Source organism: Pseudophryne corroboree, chromosome 6, assembly GCF_028390025.1.
Source record: "Pseudophryne corroboree isolate aPseCor3 chromosome 6, aPseCor3.hap2, whole genome shotgun sequence".
Taxonomy (NCBI): domain Eukaryota; kingdom Metazoa; phylum Chordata; class Amphibia; order Anura; family Myobatrachidae; genus Pseudophryne; species Pseudophryne corroboree.
Window position 1 is genome coordinate 89,268,686 of NC_086449.1, and position 17,191 is coordinate 89,285,876.

The 17,191-nt window shown below is 44.0% G+C and overlaps 1 protein-coding gene and 1 pseudogene across 1 annotated transcript in view; both read right to left on the reverse strand.

The window, feature by feature from the left end:
* The window catches only part of LOC134936439 (intercellular adhesion molecule 5-like), a 65,065-nt gene that overhangs the window by 3,065 nt on the left and 44,809 nt on the right, over positions 1-17,191 (reverse strand). The window contains exon 4 of the mRNA XM_063931466.1: positions 10,536-10,808. Within this exon, the coding sequence (XP_063787536.1) occupies positions 10,536-10,808 (273 nt within the window). The remainder of the gene's footprint in view (positions 1-10,535; positions 10,809-17,191) is intronic.
* LOC134937205 (5S ribosomal RNA) lies at positions 1,351-1,468 on the reverse strand (annotated as a pseudogene).

Below are 17,191 nucleotides of genomic sequence, written 5' to 3' on the forward strand. Positions count from 1 at the left end.
ATTTTCCAATATTGTGGTAAGTTCCGCATGTGTTTCTGTGCACAATATCAGTAAGTCATCTATATACCGAAGATATAGTTTTACCCCACTTATAGGGACAAGTCCATCATACAATAACCTTTTTTCAATAGAGTACATATAAGCATTTGAATACAATGGGGCCACCGAGGACCCCATAGCACACCCTGTACGTTGCAATTAAAATTCCCCATTGTACAGAAAGCAGTTTATACTTAGTATCAATGTTAACAATTCCAAGAATAATTCAATTGGCGGCCCCTTGTAATGCCGGTTATCAGTTATCAGATTTCTCACTGTCTCCACACTTGCGTCATCTGGGATGCGGGTGTAGAGGCTTGTGACATCTGCATTACACAATGTGACCCCCTCTGGGAAATCACCAAGGTCCCTCAATGCAATGAGCAATGCAGTAGTGTATTTTAAATATGACGGGATCATCTGTATGCACTGATTCAAAATAGCATCCAAGTATACAGATATGGGTTGATATAATGATTCGCAGGCAGAGACAATGGGGCATCCCGGGGGATCCTTTAATGATTTGTGTACTTTTGGTGCCGTATAAAAGAGGGGCACTCTGGGAAAATCTACTATCAAAGCTTTTAACAATTCTGGTGATATGAAACCCGAATTCGTAGCAATGGTTAGGACAGCATCTAATTCACATTTAAACTTAACTGTTGGATCTTTAGACAATTTTTCATATACAGTCACATCTGAAAGTTGTCTAAAACATTCCACCTGATATGCTGTTCAGTCCTGTATCACAATCACTCCTCCCTTATCAGCACTACGTATTATAATTTTAAAGAAAACAATATGTATTTGCACTAGTTATTGAAAGATGATGATGTTACCTATAGAAACCAATATTGAAACTGTTTGAATCAATTAGAAACCGTGATATTATTGGCGGTGCTCCTAAATATTTTGTATATGGGACTACGATTATTAAGAGCAAAGACAAAAAGACTGTTTTTTGGAAGAACTCGTTTATGATGAAGAAATGTAAAATATAAGTGTTATATAAAACTTAACCTTTATTAGTTCCCTAACATAATATTGTCATATCATAAATTACCTAAAAAAACTTGATTTGCCTTTTGAACAAATAAGGTTCAAGATAAAAGAGAAAAATATACTAGGGTGAAAATATCACTAAAGTGCATTGAATGAGTCCTATAAAACTTTAACAATATGAGGAATCATATTGATCGCCGTGAAATTAGGAAATATTAGATGAACTATAACACAATTAATTACAAAGATAAAGATAGCCAGGGGAGGGGCCTTGGGCTCCAAGTTTATAAATATTGTCTCCTATAAAATTGCCCACAGCACCTAGTATTCCCAGGTGGTCTCCCATCCAAGTACTGACCAGGCCTTACCTGCTTAGCTTCCGAAATTAGACAAGATCGGGCATATTCAGGATAGTGTGGTCGTGGGCAGGTATTTATAGGGTATGGAAGGAAGATAGACACTTCTGCTTTCTGTACTCAGCATACTGTAGGTCAAGTTTTGTAAAAACCAGACCAAAGGCTTTCCAGATGAGAGAGTGTTTGGAAGAAGTTTAGAAGAAAGACAGATTCTGGTTTATTAATGAATTACCAGAAATGAAAGAAGAGAAGTAGACTTCTGCTTTCTGTTGTGATGGCATGCAGTTTACTGGAAAAAGAGCCGGGCTTGAGCCAGATCAGCCATCGACCAGATGAGAGGGTGTTGAAACTGAGATAGATTGGAAGTCAGTAGAACAAATTAGAAGCTATTGCTCTAGTTGCACAGTGGTCAGTTTACTCATTTATAGAAAGCATTTGTTGATTCCACAAAAGTGAGTGTGCAAAAATAAACAGAGCCCAGAGCTGAATCAAAGATTTTAGTATGCAGCAAAAAATTCCATAAATAGCAATTACTAGGAAAATACCATAATATTAATCTGACCGACAAATAGAGCTCAAGGCTGGCTCTGTGATTAAATAAACAAAGATCCGATCAAAGAGTGTTCAATGTTCATGTGTCACACAAATCACTCGAAATATCAGATTATTGTAGCTGAATATCAAATAGACACATATTGTAGAAAAATGCAAGAGAAAAAGCATATTGAGCTCTAAAAGTGGCCTCCAAATATTGTATGCAGAGTATTAAATAAAGCACCTAAGGTTATACATTTTTTATTTTATTTTTTAGGGCTCTCAGAAATAACTAATTTTAGAAAAAATATTTATAACAGAAAGTAGCACAATATTAGGTGCCGGGGATCAAAGCTATGAGTAGATAAGATAAATATGTAATTAGATACATGTGTCTAGACTGGACACTCTCTTTTTTTTAAAAAGAACACAAAAGCAGTTACAAGTAACCAATGTTTATAAAAAAAAATATCTCCTGGGTTAATATTCATACTTTGTAACAAATAATATATGCTGTAGTACAAGGCTTAAAGGAAAAAGTATTTTCTGTGCAGATGATAAATATGTACCACTAAGAATTCCTAATTAAGGTGGGGGAGGAGGAGGGTATAGGAAAAGTAAGTAGCACAGTGATTGAGTCCAGGTGGCTGCTTGCACAGTGTATAGTTACCAATCCTTGGACATCTGTAAAGCGCTGTTATCAGTCCCTCTGTTAGCGTCCCTGCTACCCCACATGCAGCGATCGCTCAGTCGCCCATTTCCAGAAGGGGCAGTACCGCGATGGCGTCACCAATGACGTCGGTTCTCTACGTACGTTTCACCGCTGGGCTTGTTCACGAGAGCCTCTCTCTACAAGTCTCCAGAGATGAATTTAACAGAGTCACGATCCAATCACGGACATTAGCTGTCACGATTCACAGCTGATTAGACCTCTTGTGCTGCTGTGTTTCTAATTCACCATTTAAGAGATGAAGCGCATTCTGCCTGAAAAAAGTTCTATTTGTAAATGGTTAATGAGCCAAATATAAAATAAAATAAATTGTGTTATGAATAGGGTAATGTGAATTAATATTGAGTATTTTTCTCTTTTATCTTAAGCCTTATTTGTTCAAAAGGCAATCAAGTTTTTGATGTAATTTATGATATGACAATATTATCTTAGGGAACTAATAAAGGTTATGTTTGATATAACACTCATATTTTACATTTCTTCATCATAAATGAGTGCTCCAAAAAAAGTATTTTTGTCTTTGCTTTTATTAATCGTAGTCCTATGTATTATAATGTCTGTTCTTTCAGTCAAAGACTGATTTTTCTTCTAGAGGTAAATTATTATTATTATTATACTGAAAATGTCCCATTATATTTTCCTGAACCACTAATCTAGAAAAAGTTTTAATAGATGGATTATACGTTACCGGAGCAAATTTTGATCTAGGGTGATCATTCCGAGTTGTTCGCTCGTTGCCGTTTTTCGCAACGGAGCGATTAAGGCTAGAATGCGCATGGTACGCAGTGCGCATGCGCTAAGTATTTTAACACAAAACTTAGTAGATTTACTCACGTCCGAACAAAGAATTTTCATCGTTGAAGTGATCCGAGTGTGATTGACAGGAAGCGGGTGTTTCTGGGCGGAAACTGGCCGTTTTCTGGGAGTGTGCAGAAAAACGCAGGCGTGCCAGGAAAAAACGCGGGAGTGCCTGGAGAAACGGGGGAGAGGCTGGCCGAACGCAGGGCGTGTTTGTGACATCAAACCAGGAACGAAACGGCCTGAGCTGATCGCAATCTGTGAGTAGGTCTGGAGCTACTCAGAAACTGCTAAGAATGTTCTATTCGCAATTCTGCTAATCTTTCGTTCACTATTCTGCTAAGCTAAGATACACTCCCAGAGGGTGGCGGCCTAGCGTGTGCAATGCTGCTAAAATCTGCTAGCGAGCGAACAACTCGGAATGACCCCCTATGTATATATATGTGTGTGTGTGTATATATATATATATATATATATATATATAGAAACAGAAAGTTCAGCACTCACCAAAATAAGCTCACTTATCCTCACAACATCTAGGAATAAATGAATAAATGATGGGGGTTTAGTTAGTGAATTGGCCAATGCACGGAAGCCTGCACACCGCTCGCCAAGGTACCCCACCTTCATGCAGGTCCTACACTATCACAAAATCACCAAAATTAAAACCTGGCAACTGTAACACACATAATATAACTGCAAAAATGCCTACTTGGTTTAAGGTGTATCTGCCATGAACTCAATGGCTTTTAAAGGTACACTAGTCATCTGACACTGGCTGATAAATTACTGAAAGGCAGCTGACACAGGTTTAAGATAATAGGGGTGCATGAACAGAGCTTGTGGCCACAGTTAATGAGTTAACCAAGAATTAACCCTTAAATATATATATATATATATATATATATAATGTACATAAAGGGTGGCACTCGTGGGTCTTTGTAGTTACCAATAAATGGACACGCTGGTCACAGGATTATAATCCTGTGACCAGCGTGTCCATTTATTGGTAACTACAAAGACCCACGAGTGCCACCCTTTATGTACATTGCATTTGGTTGAAAAACCCTATTGGAAGGCACCGGGGCAGTGAAAATCGTTTAGGAGAGAGTGCCGGCTATCTTCCATATATATATATATATATATATATATAGATCTGAGGACTCTAGAACATAGTACTGTTCATCATATTAATGTATAATTAACATAAGAGCAACTTCATAAAAACAATTTTGGTATTTATTGTTATATATAAAACATGACATCAGCACAATACCATAGAGATAAATCTTATCTAGTTAGTATTAAAAGAGTGAAACAGTTCTTTATCAGTATGTCACATAGATTATTATTATTATTATTATTATTATTTATTTATATGGCGCCACAAGGGTTCCGCAGCGCCCAATTACAGAGTACATATGCACATAATCAAAACAGTGACTTACAGTTGAAATCAATTTTGGACAAGTACAGGGTAACTAAGCATAACTACACCAGTAAATGACAGATATAAGTTCCAGGTGGCCCAAAAACTGTGATTTGGGCAGTTGAGAATTATTAAAGAAGAAAAGGGTGAGCACATGAGGGAAGAGGGCCCTACTCGTGAGAGCTTACATTCTAGGGGTAGGGGTAGACAGACAGGGGTGACACAGATGGGGTACATAGAGAGCATGGAACAGGGGGTTAGGATGAGATTTGGCTGGGTTTGGTAAAGAAATGGGTCTTGAGAGCCCGTTTGAAGTTTTGTAGAGAGGTGGAGAGTCTGAGGGGGAGAGGTAAAGAATTCCAAAGGAAGGGAGCAGCACGTGAAAAATCTTGGAGATAGGAGTGGGAGGAAGTAATCAGGAGACAGGAGAGGCGGCGTGCATTAGCAGAGCGAAGTGGACGGGTGGGAGAGTAAAGGGAGATAAGGTCAGAGATGTAAATGGGAGAGGATTGGGTGAGAGCTTTGTAAGTGAGAGTGAGAAGTTTGAATTGGATTCTGAAGGGGAAGGGAAGCCAGTGAAGGGCTAGTAGGAGAGGGGAGGTGGATGTAGTGCGTTTGGTGAGGAAGATGAGCCGAGCAGCAGCATTGAGGATAGACTGGAGTGGAGAGAGGTAATTGTCAGGGAGGCCAGTTAGGAGGAGATTACAGTAGTCCAGTCTGGAAATAATCAGTGAGTGAATAATGATCTTAGTGGCATCCTGGGTGAGAAAAGGTCTGATCCTGGAAATGTTTTTGAGATGAAAATGACAGGTTTGTGAGAGGTGCTGAATGTGTGGTTTGAAGGAGAGGGAGGAGTCAAGGATTACACCAAGACAGCGTACTTGGGGGCTAGAGGAGATAGTCGTGCCATCAATGGATAATGAGATTGTGGGAGGTGAGGTTGTGCGGGAGGGTGGGAAGATGATCAGCTCAGTCTTAGACATGTTGAGTTTAAGAAAGCGCTGGGACATCCAGGAAGAGATAGCAGAAAGACAGTTAGAGGCACGAGTGAGGAGAGCCGTGGAGAGATCAGGGGAGGAGAGGTAGATTTGAGTGTCATCAGCATAGAGGTGATACTGGAAATTAAAAGAACTAATGAGTTCACCTAAAGAGGACGTATAGAGAGAGAAAAGGAGAGGCCCAAGAACAGAACCTTGGGGGACACCAACAGTTAGTGGAAGTGGGGGCGAGGTAGCATCATGAGAGGAGACAGAGAAGGAACGATCGGAGAGGTAGGAGGACAGCCAGGAGAGGGCAGTATCACGTAGACCAAGAGAGTGAAGGATTTGCAGAAGAAGAGGGTGGTCCACAGTGTCAAAAGCAGCAGAGAGGTCAAGAAGAATAAGCAGAGAGTAGTGGCCCTTAGATTGGGCGGCATGGAGGTCATTGCAGACTTTTGTGAGGGCAGTTTCAGTGGAGTGGAGAGAGCGGAAACCAGACTGGTATGGGTCAAGCAGTGAGTGAGAGGAAAGAAAGGCAGTAAGGCGATTATAGACAATACGCTCAAGAAGTTTGGAGGCAAAGGGGAGGAGAGAGATCGGTCGATAGTTGGAGAGAGTGTTAGGATCAAGGGTAGGTTTTTTAAGAATAGGGGAGACAAGAGCATGCTTGAAGGCAGAGGGGACAGTGCCTGATGAGAGGGAGAGATTGAGAAGGTGGGCAAGATGGGAACAGGCAGAAGGGGAGAGGTAGCGAAGGAGGTGGGAGGGGATAGGGTCGAGTGGGGAGGTTGTGGGGGGGGGAGGAGTGTATGAGGGCCATGACTTCCTCACCAGATACTAGGGAGAAAGATGTCAGAGTTGGTAAGAGGGTAGGGGAGGGGTGGCAAAGGATGGGTGGTGGCTGGTTGCTGGACTGGTGGGATGTGATGTCCTGACGTATGGAGTCAATCTTGGATGTGAAGTAAGTGGCAAAGTCAAGAGCAGACAATGAGGAAGGGAGAGGAGGTGGTGGTGGGCAGAGGAGGGAGTTAACAGTGGCAAAGAGGCGCCGTGGGTTGGAAGAGTGGGTAGAGATGAGGATTTTGAAGTATGATTGTTTAGCAAGGGAAAGGGCAGCACTGAAGGATGAGAGCATGAATTTGAAATGGAGGAAGTCTGCTTGAGAGCGTGATTTCCTCAAGTGTCGCTCGGCAGTACGTGAGCATTTTTGTAGATATCTGGTGCATTTGGTGTGCCAGGGTTGAGGTGTTGATCTGCGAGGGTGAATAGTGGTTGGCGGAGCAACAGAGTCAAGGGCTGAAGTAAGAGATGCATTGTATAGAGATGTGGCTTGTTCAGGGCATGTGAGAGAGAGAAGAGGAGAGAGAAGCGAGTCAAACAGGGAGGATAGGGATGAGGTGTCAATAGCCTCAATGTTACGCTTAGTGATGGTAGCCTTAGGAGGGAGAGATGGGGGAGCAGAGATAGATAAGTTGAATGAGAGCAAGTGGTGGTCAGAGAGGGGAAAAGGGGAATTGGAGAAATCAGAAATAACACAGCGGTGAGTGAAAACCAGATCCAGTGAGCTCCCGTTCACATGGGAGGGTGAGCTGGTCCACTGGGAGAGACCAAGTGAAGATGTGAGGTTAAGGAGTTTAGAGGCAGGTGGTTTTGTAGGGTTATCGATAGGGATGTTGAAATCACCTAGGATAATGGTGGGAATGTCAGAAGAGAGGAAGTGAGGTAGCCAGGAAGCAAAGTTGTCGAGGAATTTAGAGGAAATGCCAGGTGGACGGTAAATGACAGCAACTCGAAGATTAGTGGGTTGGTAGAGGCGAATTGCATGGACCTCAAATGTAGAGAATGTAAGAGATGGTTCTGGAGGTATAAGTTGGTATGTGTAGCTTGAGGGTAAAAGGATCCCAACACCACCCCCATGACGACCCCCAGGTCGGGGTGTGTGTGAGAATGTAAGGCCCCCAGCCGAGAGAGAAGCAGGAGAAGCGGTGTCATAGGGTGTAATCCAGGTTTCAGTAATGGCCAGGAGGTGCAGGGAGTTGGATATGAAGAGGTCGTGAGTGGGGGTCAATTTGTTGCAAACAGATCTGGCATTCCAGAGTGCACAGGATAGGGGGTATGAGTTTGTTGGAGAGATGTGAATGAGATTATCTGGATTGCTATGGCGTTGAGGTAAGCTTGATGGGGAAGGAAGGGATAAAGAGGGTGAATTGATGGTGCTGGGGCCTTGGCTAGGAAGGGAGACTGCAGGAGTGAGGCAGGGAGGGAGTGCAGTATGATACTGGTGGAGGAGAGGTGAGGAGACAGGCAGAGGAGGGAGAGAGCAGGGTTGAGTGCTGGGGTATAAATGGTGTGAAGGGGCAGAAGTGAATTGCAGTGGGGAAACAGAAGAGGAGGGGAAGGGAGGCAGACAGAGGAGAGGAGACAGCATGAGATGTAGGAGACTGGGAGAGAGGGATAGAGGTGGTAACAGGGGACAGAAAAAAGGAATAGGAAGACGAGGATTAATGAGGGATGTTGCCAGCCTGGCCATAGTGTGGATGGGGTAAATAGTGGAAGCAAAATGAGAGTAGGAGGAGGAGTGGTGGCTGAATAAGAGAGCAGTGAAGTTTGCAGAAATAAATTCAATGTTAAACTGTCGTTATTATCTACAGGTAACAGTAAATCAAATATTTGCTGATGTTAGTTGGAAAATTACACAGTGTTGGCAAACTGCAAGTCAGTGTTACTTCATTAAATATGCTTCTCAGTGACCCATTTGTTGTCCAGGTGTTTGCAGGGTCAGAGTAGAAGTTGCAATGCAGGTGTTTGTGCAGAAAGTGAATGTATAGTTTTCCAAATAAGTGAGGTTTGGAGAATATTAGGAGTAAACAAACATTTGTAGCTGCAGTCCAAGTATTGGGGGTTTGTGTTGTTTTTTTGTGTGCAATTGATGGTGCTTCCTTTCAGTTTCCGTCCAGTAAAAGTCACAGATGACACCCTTAGAAAGTTTCTCCCTTTGAAAGCTTTCACCCCACACTGAATCAGCTACGCTGTTTCAGCTAGACTACAAGCTAATATAAAGAGCAACAAACATGTGTATGTAAGCACATTGATTGATTGGACCCACCCCTAGCCCATCACCCATTTAAAGCAATAAAACTTACACAGACAAATGGTGTGGGGGTATGAAACCATCACACATTCCCCAAATGCAAAAAATAAAGTTTGCTTAAATCTGCTAATGATTAATAAGCTAAACATACCTATTGCTAAGCATTCATGAAAGTCATATATGATAATTAACAGATGCAGTGTAGCTTGCTGGCGCTTGTAGTCCCACTAGACATACCGATTGCTAAGCATTCATGAAAGTCATATATGATAATTAACAGATGCAGTGTAGCTTGCTGGCGCTTGTAGTCCCACTAGACATACCTATTGCTAAGCATTCATGAAAGTCATATATGATAATTAACAGATGCAGTGTAGCTTGCTGGCGCTTGTAGTCCCACTAGACATACCTATTGCTAAGCATTCATGAAAGTCATATATGATAATTAACAGATGCAGTGTAGCTTGCTGGCGCTTGTAGTCCCACTAGACATACCTATTGCTAAGCATTCATGAAAGTCATATATGATAATTAACAGATGCAGTGTAGCTTGCTGGCGCTTGTAGTCCCACTAGACATACCTATTGCTAAGCATTCATGAAAGTCATATATGATAATTAACAGATGCAGTGTAGCTTGCTGGTGCTTGTAGTCCCACTAGACATACCTATTGCTAAGCATTCATGAAAGTCATATATGATAATTGGTATTCAAGTGAAACTTTCTTAACCAGCATGTAGTAAAGATGGATAAGTTGGTTGAAAAAAACGTATCCATCTTTGCTACATGCTGGTTAAGAAAGGTTCACTTGAATACCAATTCCATCTATGTGACATACTGACAAAGAACTGTTTCACTCTTTTAATACTAACTAGATAAGATTTATCTCTATGGTATTGTGCTGATGTCATGTTTTATGTATAACAATAAATAGTAATACCACAATTGTTTTTATGAAGTTGTTCTTATGTTAATTATACATTAATATGATGAACAGTACTATGTTCTAGCTCCCTCAGATCTGTATATTATTTGTTATTTTTGAGCCTCGCCTAACAGGAGGTTCTTCTTGAGGTGCAGCTCCTTTTTCACTTAGCGCCCCTGGGTACCTTTTGTATTGTAATATATATATATATATATATATATATATATATATTCTTATTATTTTTTATTCAGTGTCTACTAGCGCGGGGTGGGTTAGTGATAAATCATTACCATCTGTGTAACCCATGTGAGTTATTTTATAGATTCTGAGATTAAGGACCAGAGCTATTTATGGCCAGTTCACCACTAAATTGAAAGCGTAAATCTGATGTAAAACAAAACCAGCTTTTATCTAATTTCCACTTTAAATTTATCAGTTAACTTGACAAAATCAAGCCGGTTCTCAGAACCTATTACATAACACTCCCATCAGTTCTCTTTGTGCTTTATGTTTCTGTGAAGATAACAGTTCATGGGCATAGTTACAGTCACAGGCAAATATTGGGTCTTCGTGATGTAATTTTCTCTTAGTGTATGAACAAGATGCATTTAAATAGGCCAATTTGAAGGCTTGAAGAAATGAGAGACTTACCTATGACTACGCTGTTCACAGCAATTTTCTGTTTCATCATCTCAATTCCATGTTTGTTTTGTGCTATGCACATGTAATAGCCCTCATGAGAGATCTTTACATCCCTGATCTGTATGGTCCGGTTGTCATGCAGGTAAGTAACCTGGCTTGCTGGAGTATGCCAGCTGTAAGTAGGAGGGGGAACAGCATCTGCGTCACAGGTCAGTGTCAGATTTGCGCCTTCAAATACTGATGTTGATGGCTGAGCTATGATGCTGGGTGTTTCGGGCTCATCTGAAAATAAAGATAGAGTATGTTACCATAAAGAGGAAGACCGTCCATTGCCAGTACTGCCTCAGAGCAGAGGTGTAGCGTAAAGCTATGGAGCCCGTAACATGCCTATGCTGCGGTAGACCGCCATATCGAATTTTGCCAAAGTGGGCATGGTAAGCGTGGGATCATTGTCTTCAGTCAAATGCCACATCAACCTTCCCACCTGCCACAATAAATGTCATAACAAACTTTCCACATGCCAAATCAAATGCCACACCAACCTTCCCTCATACCACAAAAAATACCACACCGACCTTGTCGCATGCTACAATAAACGCCCCACTGAGCTCCCCACATACCTCCTCATACGTTTATCATGTTCCCCAAACACTCCTTTTCTAGAAAAGATTTAATAGTAAGTTGTATGCAGATGATCCTCCCCTTCCAGTGGATTTCCACAGGTCATGTGCGTGCAAGGTTCGGGTTGCTGATGTCTGGTCTGGGATATCAAAGCAATCAGTCCTGCAACACCCCCTTTTTCTAAAGCTGTACGCAGCGAGTGTGTACAGATTGTGGGGCCTAGTTATCATTAAATATTTGCAGTATAGTTCTGGAAAACAGTCATTTTTTAAGTAACCCCCATATGTACTATGGAAGATCACAGCAAATAGCTGCAGAGGTCCCTCCATTTTCATCCGCAAGGGCTGCAAATTTTCCAAGCTCCAGATTGCAACAGGTTAACGCCGTCTACAGATGGTTCTACGATATAGAGCCTATGGGCTTCCAATTTGCAAAATTGTACAGGAAGGGAGCCATCTACATCAGCCACAGTGATGCATGTGCATTGGCAGCTGGAACCAGGGAGCAGTGTGATAGTGTTACACTACCATACTACTTCCGTCTCCCCGCCAGAAAGAGCTCTTACTGCAGCCCATCTCCTGGCAAGAGGATTTTAGTAAATTTGAGTGACAATATGCATTTTCACATTGCCAATATTAGCAAAAACATTTATCACATCCGTATTAAAATTGGGGATTGTGAGAACTATGCCCCTGAGAGAGACCTGCACAAGGAAGTCTTTAACTTCTCAGGTGGAGCAGGGATGCGGCTATTGTGCGCCGGCAGCATGTAAACCACAAGTGCGGGCTAGTAGAGGAGGGGTGTGTACGTGTGATCGCCCACAGACTGTGCCCTACTCCCGGGAAGGAGACTCACACACACATTAGTCTACATTGCTGTAAGTGTGTGTGTCACTGAAAAGTCATGTGACTTGCACTGCGGTAATCCTAGTGGGTGGTGTCAGAGTCTCTGACATAACGCCGCCTACTGTGATCAAGATAGAGACAGCTGTCCGGATGTTGTCCTCCAATATTGTCAACCATACAGCTTCCTGGCCATCTGCATACAAACTACACACTGGGCCCAGGGCCCCACAATTCTAGGGTTCTTCAGTGGTGGGTCGTGATCACACAATAAGAGCAGTGGGGTAGCATTCTCTACCTGCCTCCCAGCCTGCAGCCAGATAGTGAAAGGCTGTCAGCATGCATGCATGATGGATGACTGGCGCTATTCACCAGTCAAAGCATGGAAGCATGTGGAGAGAAGGTGCAGGATTACAGGAGGAGCATTTTATAATTTTCTTTTAATAAGTTCCTGTGAATGGTTGTGTAGGGTCCCCAGTGCATTGTTTTGACCAGGGTCTACTATGCTGTTAGGATGGTCCTGTACTGCCCCCAGTAATTATCCAACCCACATTGTGCGTGCAATGTATCAAACAGTGAAAACAGTGAAGTAGTTGCCCACAGAAATCAATTAGCATCTACATATCATTTTATAGAATGTACTTGATAAATGCTACCTCGATGCTGATTGGCTGCTGTGGGCAACTTCTCCAATGGTCAACTTCTCCACTCTTCACTGTTTGATACACAGTCACCGCTACTGCCCTATCATTACCCAACACCCCACATACAGATACTGACACTGCACAGTCACTGCTACTGCCCCCACCATTACCCAACATCCTACACACAGATACTGACACTGCACAGTCACTGCTACTGCCCCCATCATTACCCAACATCCTACACACAGATACTGACACTGCACAGTCACTGCTACTGCCCTATCATTACCCAACACCCCACATACAGATACTGACACTGCACAGTCACTGCTACTGCCCCCACCATTACCCAACATCCCAAACACAGATATTGACACTGCACAGTCACTGCTACTGCCCCCATCATTACCCAACACCCCACATACAGATACTGACACTGCACAGTCACTGCTACTGCCCCCACCATTACCCAACATCCCACACACAGATACTGACACTGCACAGTCACTGTTACTGCCCCCAACATTACCCAACATCCCACATACAGATACTGACACTGCACAGTCACTGCTACTGCCCCCATCATTACCCAACACCCCACATACAGATACTGACACTGCACAGTCACTGCTACTGCCCCCACCATTACCCAACATCCCACACACAGATACTGACACTGCACAGTCACTGTTACTGCCCCCACCATTACCCAACATCCCACACACAGATACTGACACTGCACAGTCACTGTTACTGCCCCCAACATTACCCAACATCCCACATACAGATACTGACACTGCACAGTCACTGCTACTGCCCCCATCATTACCCAACACCCCACATACAGATACTGCACTGCACAGTCACTGTTATTGCCCCCATCATTACCCAACATCCCACATACAGATACTGCACTGCACAGTCACTGTTACTGCCCCCAACATTACCCAACACCCCACATACAGATACTGACACTGCACAGTCACTGCTACTGCCCCCATCATTACCCAACACCCCACATACAGATACTGACACTGCACAGTCACTGCTACTGCCCCCATCATTACCCAACACCCCACATACAGATACTGACACTGCACAGTCACTGTTACTGCCCCCAACATTACCCAACATCCCACACACAGATACTGACACTGCACAGTCACTGTTACTGCCCCCAACATTACCCAACATCCCACATACAGATACTGCACTGCACAGTCACTGTTACTGCCCCCAACATTACCCAACATCCCACACACAGATACTGACACTGCACAGTCACTGTTACTGCCCCCAACATTACCCAACATCCCACACACAGATACTGACACTGCACAGTCACTGTTACTGCCCCCAACATTACCCAACATCCCACACACAGATACTGACACTGCACAGTCACTGTTACTGCCCCCAACATTACCCAACATCCCACACACAGATACTGACACTGCACAGTCACTGTTACTGCCCCCAACATTACCCAACATCCCACACACAGATACTGACACTGCACAGTCACTGTTACTGCCCCCAACATTACCCAACATCCCACACACAGATACTGACACTGCACAGTCACTGTTACTGCCCCCAACATTACCCAACATCCCACATACAGATACTGCACTGCACAGTCACTGTTACTGCCCCCAACATTACCCAACATCCCACACACAGATACTGACACTGCACAGTCACTGTTACTGCCCCCAACATTACCCAACATCCCACATACAGATACTGCACTGCACAGTCACTGTTACTGCCCCCAACATTACCCAACATCCCACACACAGATACTGACACTGCACAGTCACTGTTACTGCCCCCAACATTACCCAACATCCCACATACAGATACTGCACTGCACAGTCACTGCTACTGCCCCCATCATTACCCAACATCCCACATACAGATACTGCACTGCACAGTCACTGTTATTGCCCCCATCATTACCCAACATCCCACATACAGATACTGCACTGCACAGTCACTGCTATGGCCCCCAACATTACCCAACATCCCACATACAGATACTGCACTGCACAGTCACTGCTACTGCCCCCATCATTACCCAACATCCCACATACAGATACTGCACTGCACAGTCACTGCTATGGCCCCCATCATTACCCAACATCCCACATACAGATACTGCACTGCACAGTCACTGCTATGGCCCCCATCATTACCCACCACCCCACATAAAGATACTGACATTGCACAGTCACTGCAATGGCCCCCACCATTACCCATCACCCCACATACCCATACAGATACTGACACTGCACAGTCAGTGTTATTGCCCCCATCATTACCCAACATCCCACATACAGATACTGACACTGCACAATCACTGTTATTGCCCCATCATTACCCAACACCCCACATACAGATACTGAAACTGCACAGTCACTGCTGCTGCCCCCACCATGACCCAAAACGCTGCTACTGCCCCCATCATTACCCAACACCCCACCAGATACTAACACTAAACAGTCACTGTTATTGCTCCCATCATTACCCAACACCCCACACACAGATACTGACAATGCACAGTCAATGTTATTGCCCACATCATTACCCAACATCCCACATACTGATACTGACACTGCACAGTGACTGCTACTGCCCCCATCATTATCCACCATCCCACATACAGATACTGACAATGCACAGTCATTGCTACTTGCCCCCACCATTACCCTGCATCAGGGCCATCTTAACAGCAGTGTAGGCCCCTGGGCACAGCAATGCACTGGGCCCCTACCCATCCTCCAGCGGTAGGAGTGGGGGGTGCTATCAGCGGCAGCTTTGATGTCCCATGGGTGGTAGGGGGTGTTCTATCTTCCGCTCAGCATGTGGGACCTGGAACAGTAATTTCTGCTAATTACCCCTTTACTGCACAGATGGGGCTAAACTGTAGAAGGGGGCATTGGGCAGAATGAAGGGGTCCTGGTACATGACTTCCAGAGTGGTAGGGGGTGTGTAATACGTAGGGGAGGGGTGGATAGTGGCGTGGGCTTAATATTTATCATTTTACGGTGGGAGGGCCGCTTGCTTGACTGCAGATATTTCATGTTTCTGGAAATATATATCTTAGCCTTGAATGTGATAACAAACTAGAGAGTCCCACCTTTCAGAAGGTTCTGGGGACTTGGGAATCAGAGTTCAGGAGCCAAAGCAATTCACCAACGAAAATCTAAAACTGCATATTAGGCGTGTGGAGCTGGAGCAGGGACAAGCTGCTTGAAGGCTGATATCTCTGGTTCCGGGCATAGAAGAGACAAGCTGCCAGTGTCCACCAATAGGGGAGAGTTGCAGCTTTTGGCTCATACCCTCAGAAATACTCTGTCAGACAAAACCCAAGATATCAGGCTGGGAAAAGCAATTAGGCTTGGTTGGGGACCACTGCTTTCAAGTCAGATATCTCCGGTTCCCCAGGGCCGATTTTCAAAAATCTGGTACCTCTGGAAAGAGGGGGCCCTTATACTCCTGGGGCACTTGGGCAAGAGCCCATTGAGCCCATACAAAAAGACGGCCCTGTCCTGCATCCTACATACAGATACTGACACTGCACAGTCACTGTTGTTGCCCCCATCATTACCCAACACCCAGAGCCGGCCCTAACCAATATGATGCCCTAGGCAAGATTTTGGCTGCTGCCCCCTAGCACCGCCGCTAGTTCTGCAGGAGATGCCTGGCATGAGTCAGCTGGCAGCTATGCTAACGTCGGGCGCCTTTTGTTTATGAAAATGCATCTTATCTGCATTACTATGTGACTAGGATGTACAAGCAGTTTCTGCTGATTAAAATGATATGCAGCATGCCTATATTCTGTGTGCGACTGCGGCTGTATCTGCATGCTACATTACAGTGATTTCCAGGAATACACTGCAACGTAGCATTTTGTATGCAGATACAGCCGCAGTCATAAACAGAATATAGGCATGCCGCATATCATTTTAATCATCAGAAGCTGCTGGAGCCCCTAAGCATACCAGTTTGCCTATGCCTAAGACCGGCTCTGCCAACACCCCACATACAGATGGTGACACTGCACAGTCACTGCTGCTTCCCCCATCATTACCCAACATGCTATTGACTTAAGTGTACTAATTGTCAATAGTAGACACATGGAGGAAAGTATTATTCTAGACACGCAAGTCGGATAGAATTTAACAGGAGCATTATTTATTGTAGTGCACAGATTGGGTACAGTAGTGTTCACATTTATATATGCACGCTGTGCATCTATGTATGCAGGATTCAGAACTACAGAGCTGTTTAGAGCCCTCTGCGCCGCTCAAACACAATGACAATATGGCACATTGCATACGCAGGCTAAAGAATGGCAGCAATCTTGGTAAAAGGTAAATGCGCTTTACTAATGGACCATTATGGAGGAAGCGCAGTAGCACACTCCATACACCAACACATCCCACATACAGATCCTCACACTGCACAGTCACTGCAACTCCCCACCCCATCATTACCCAACATCCCACATACCAATCCTTACACTACACAATCACTGCCCCTCCTCCGATGA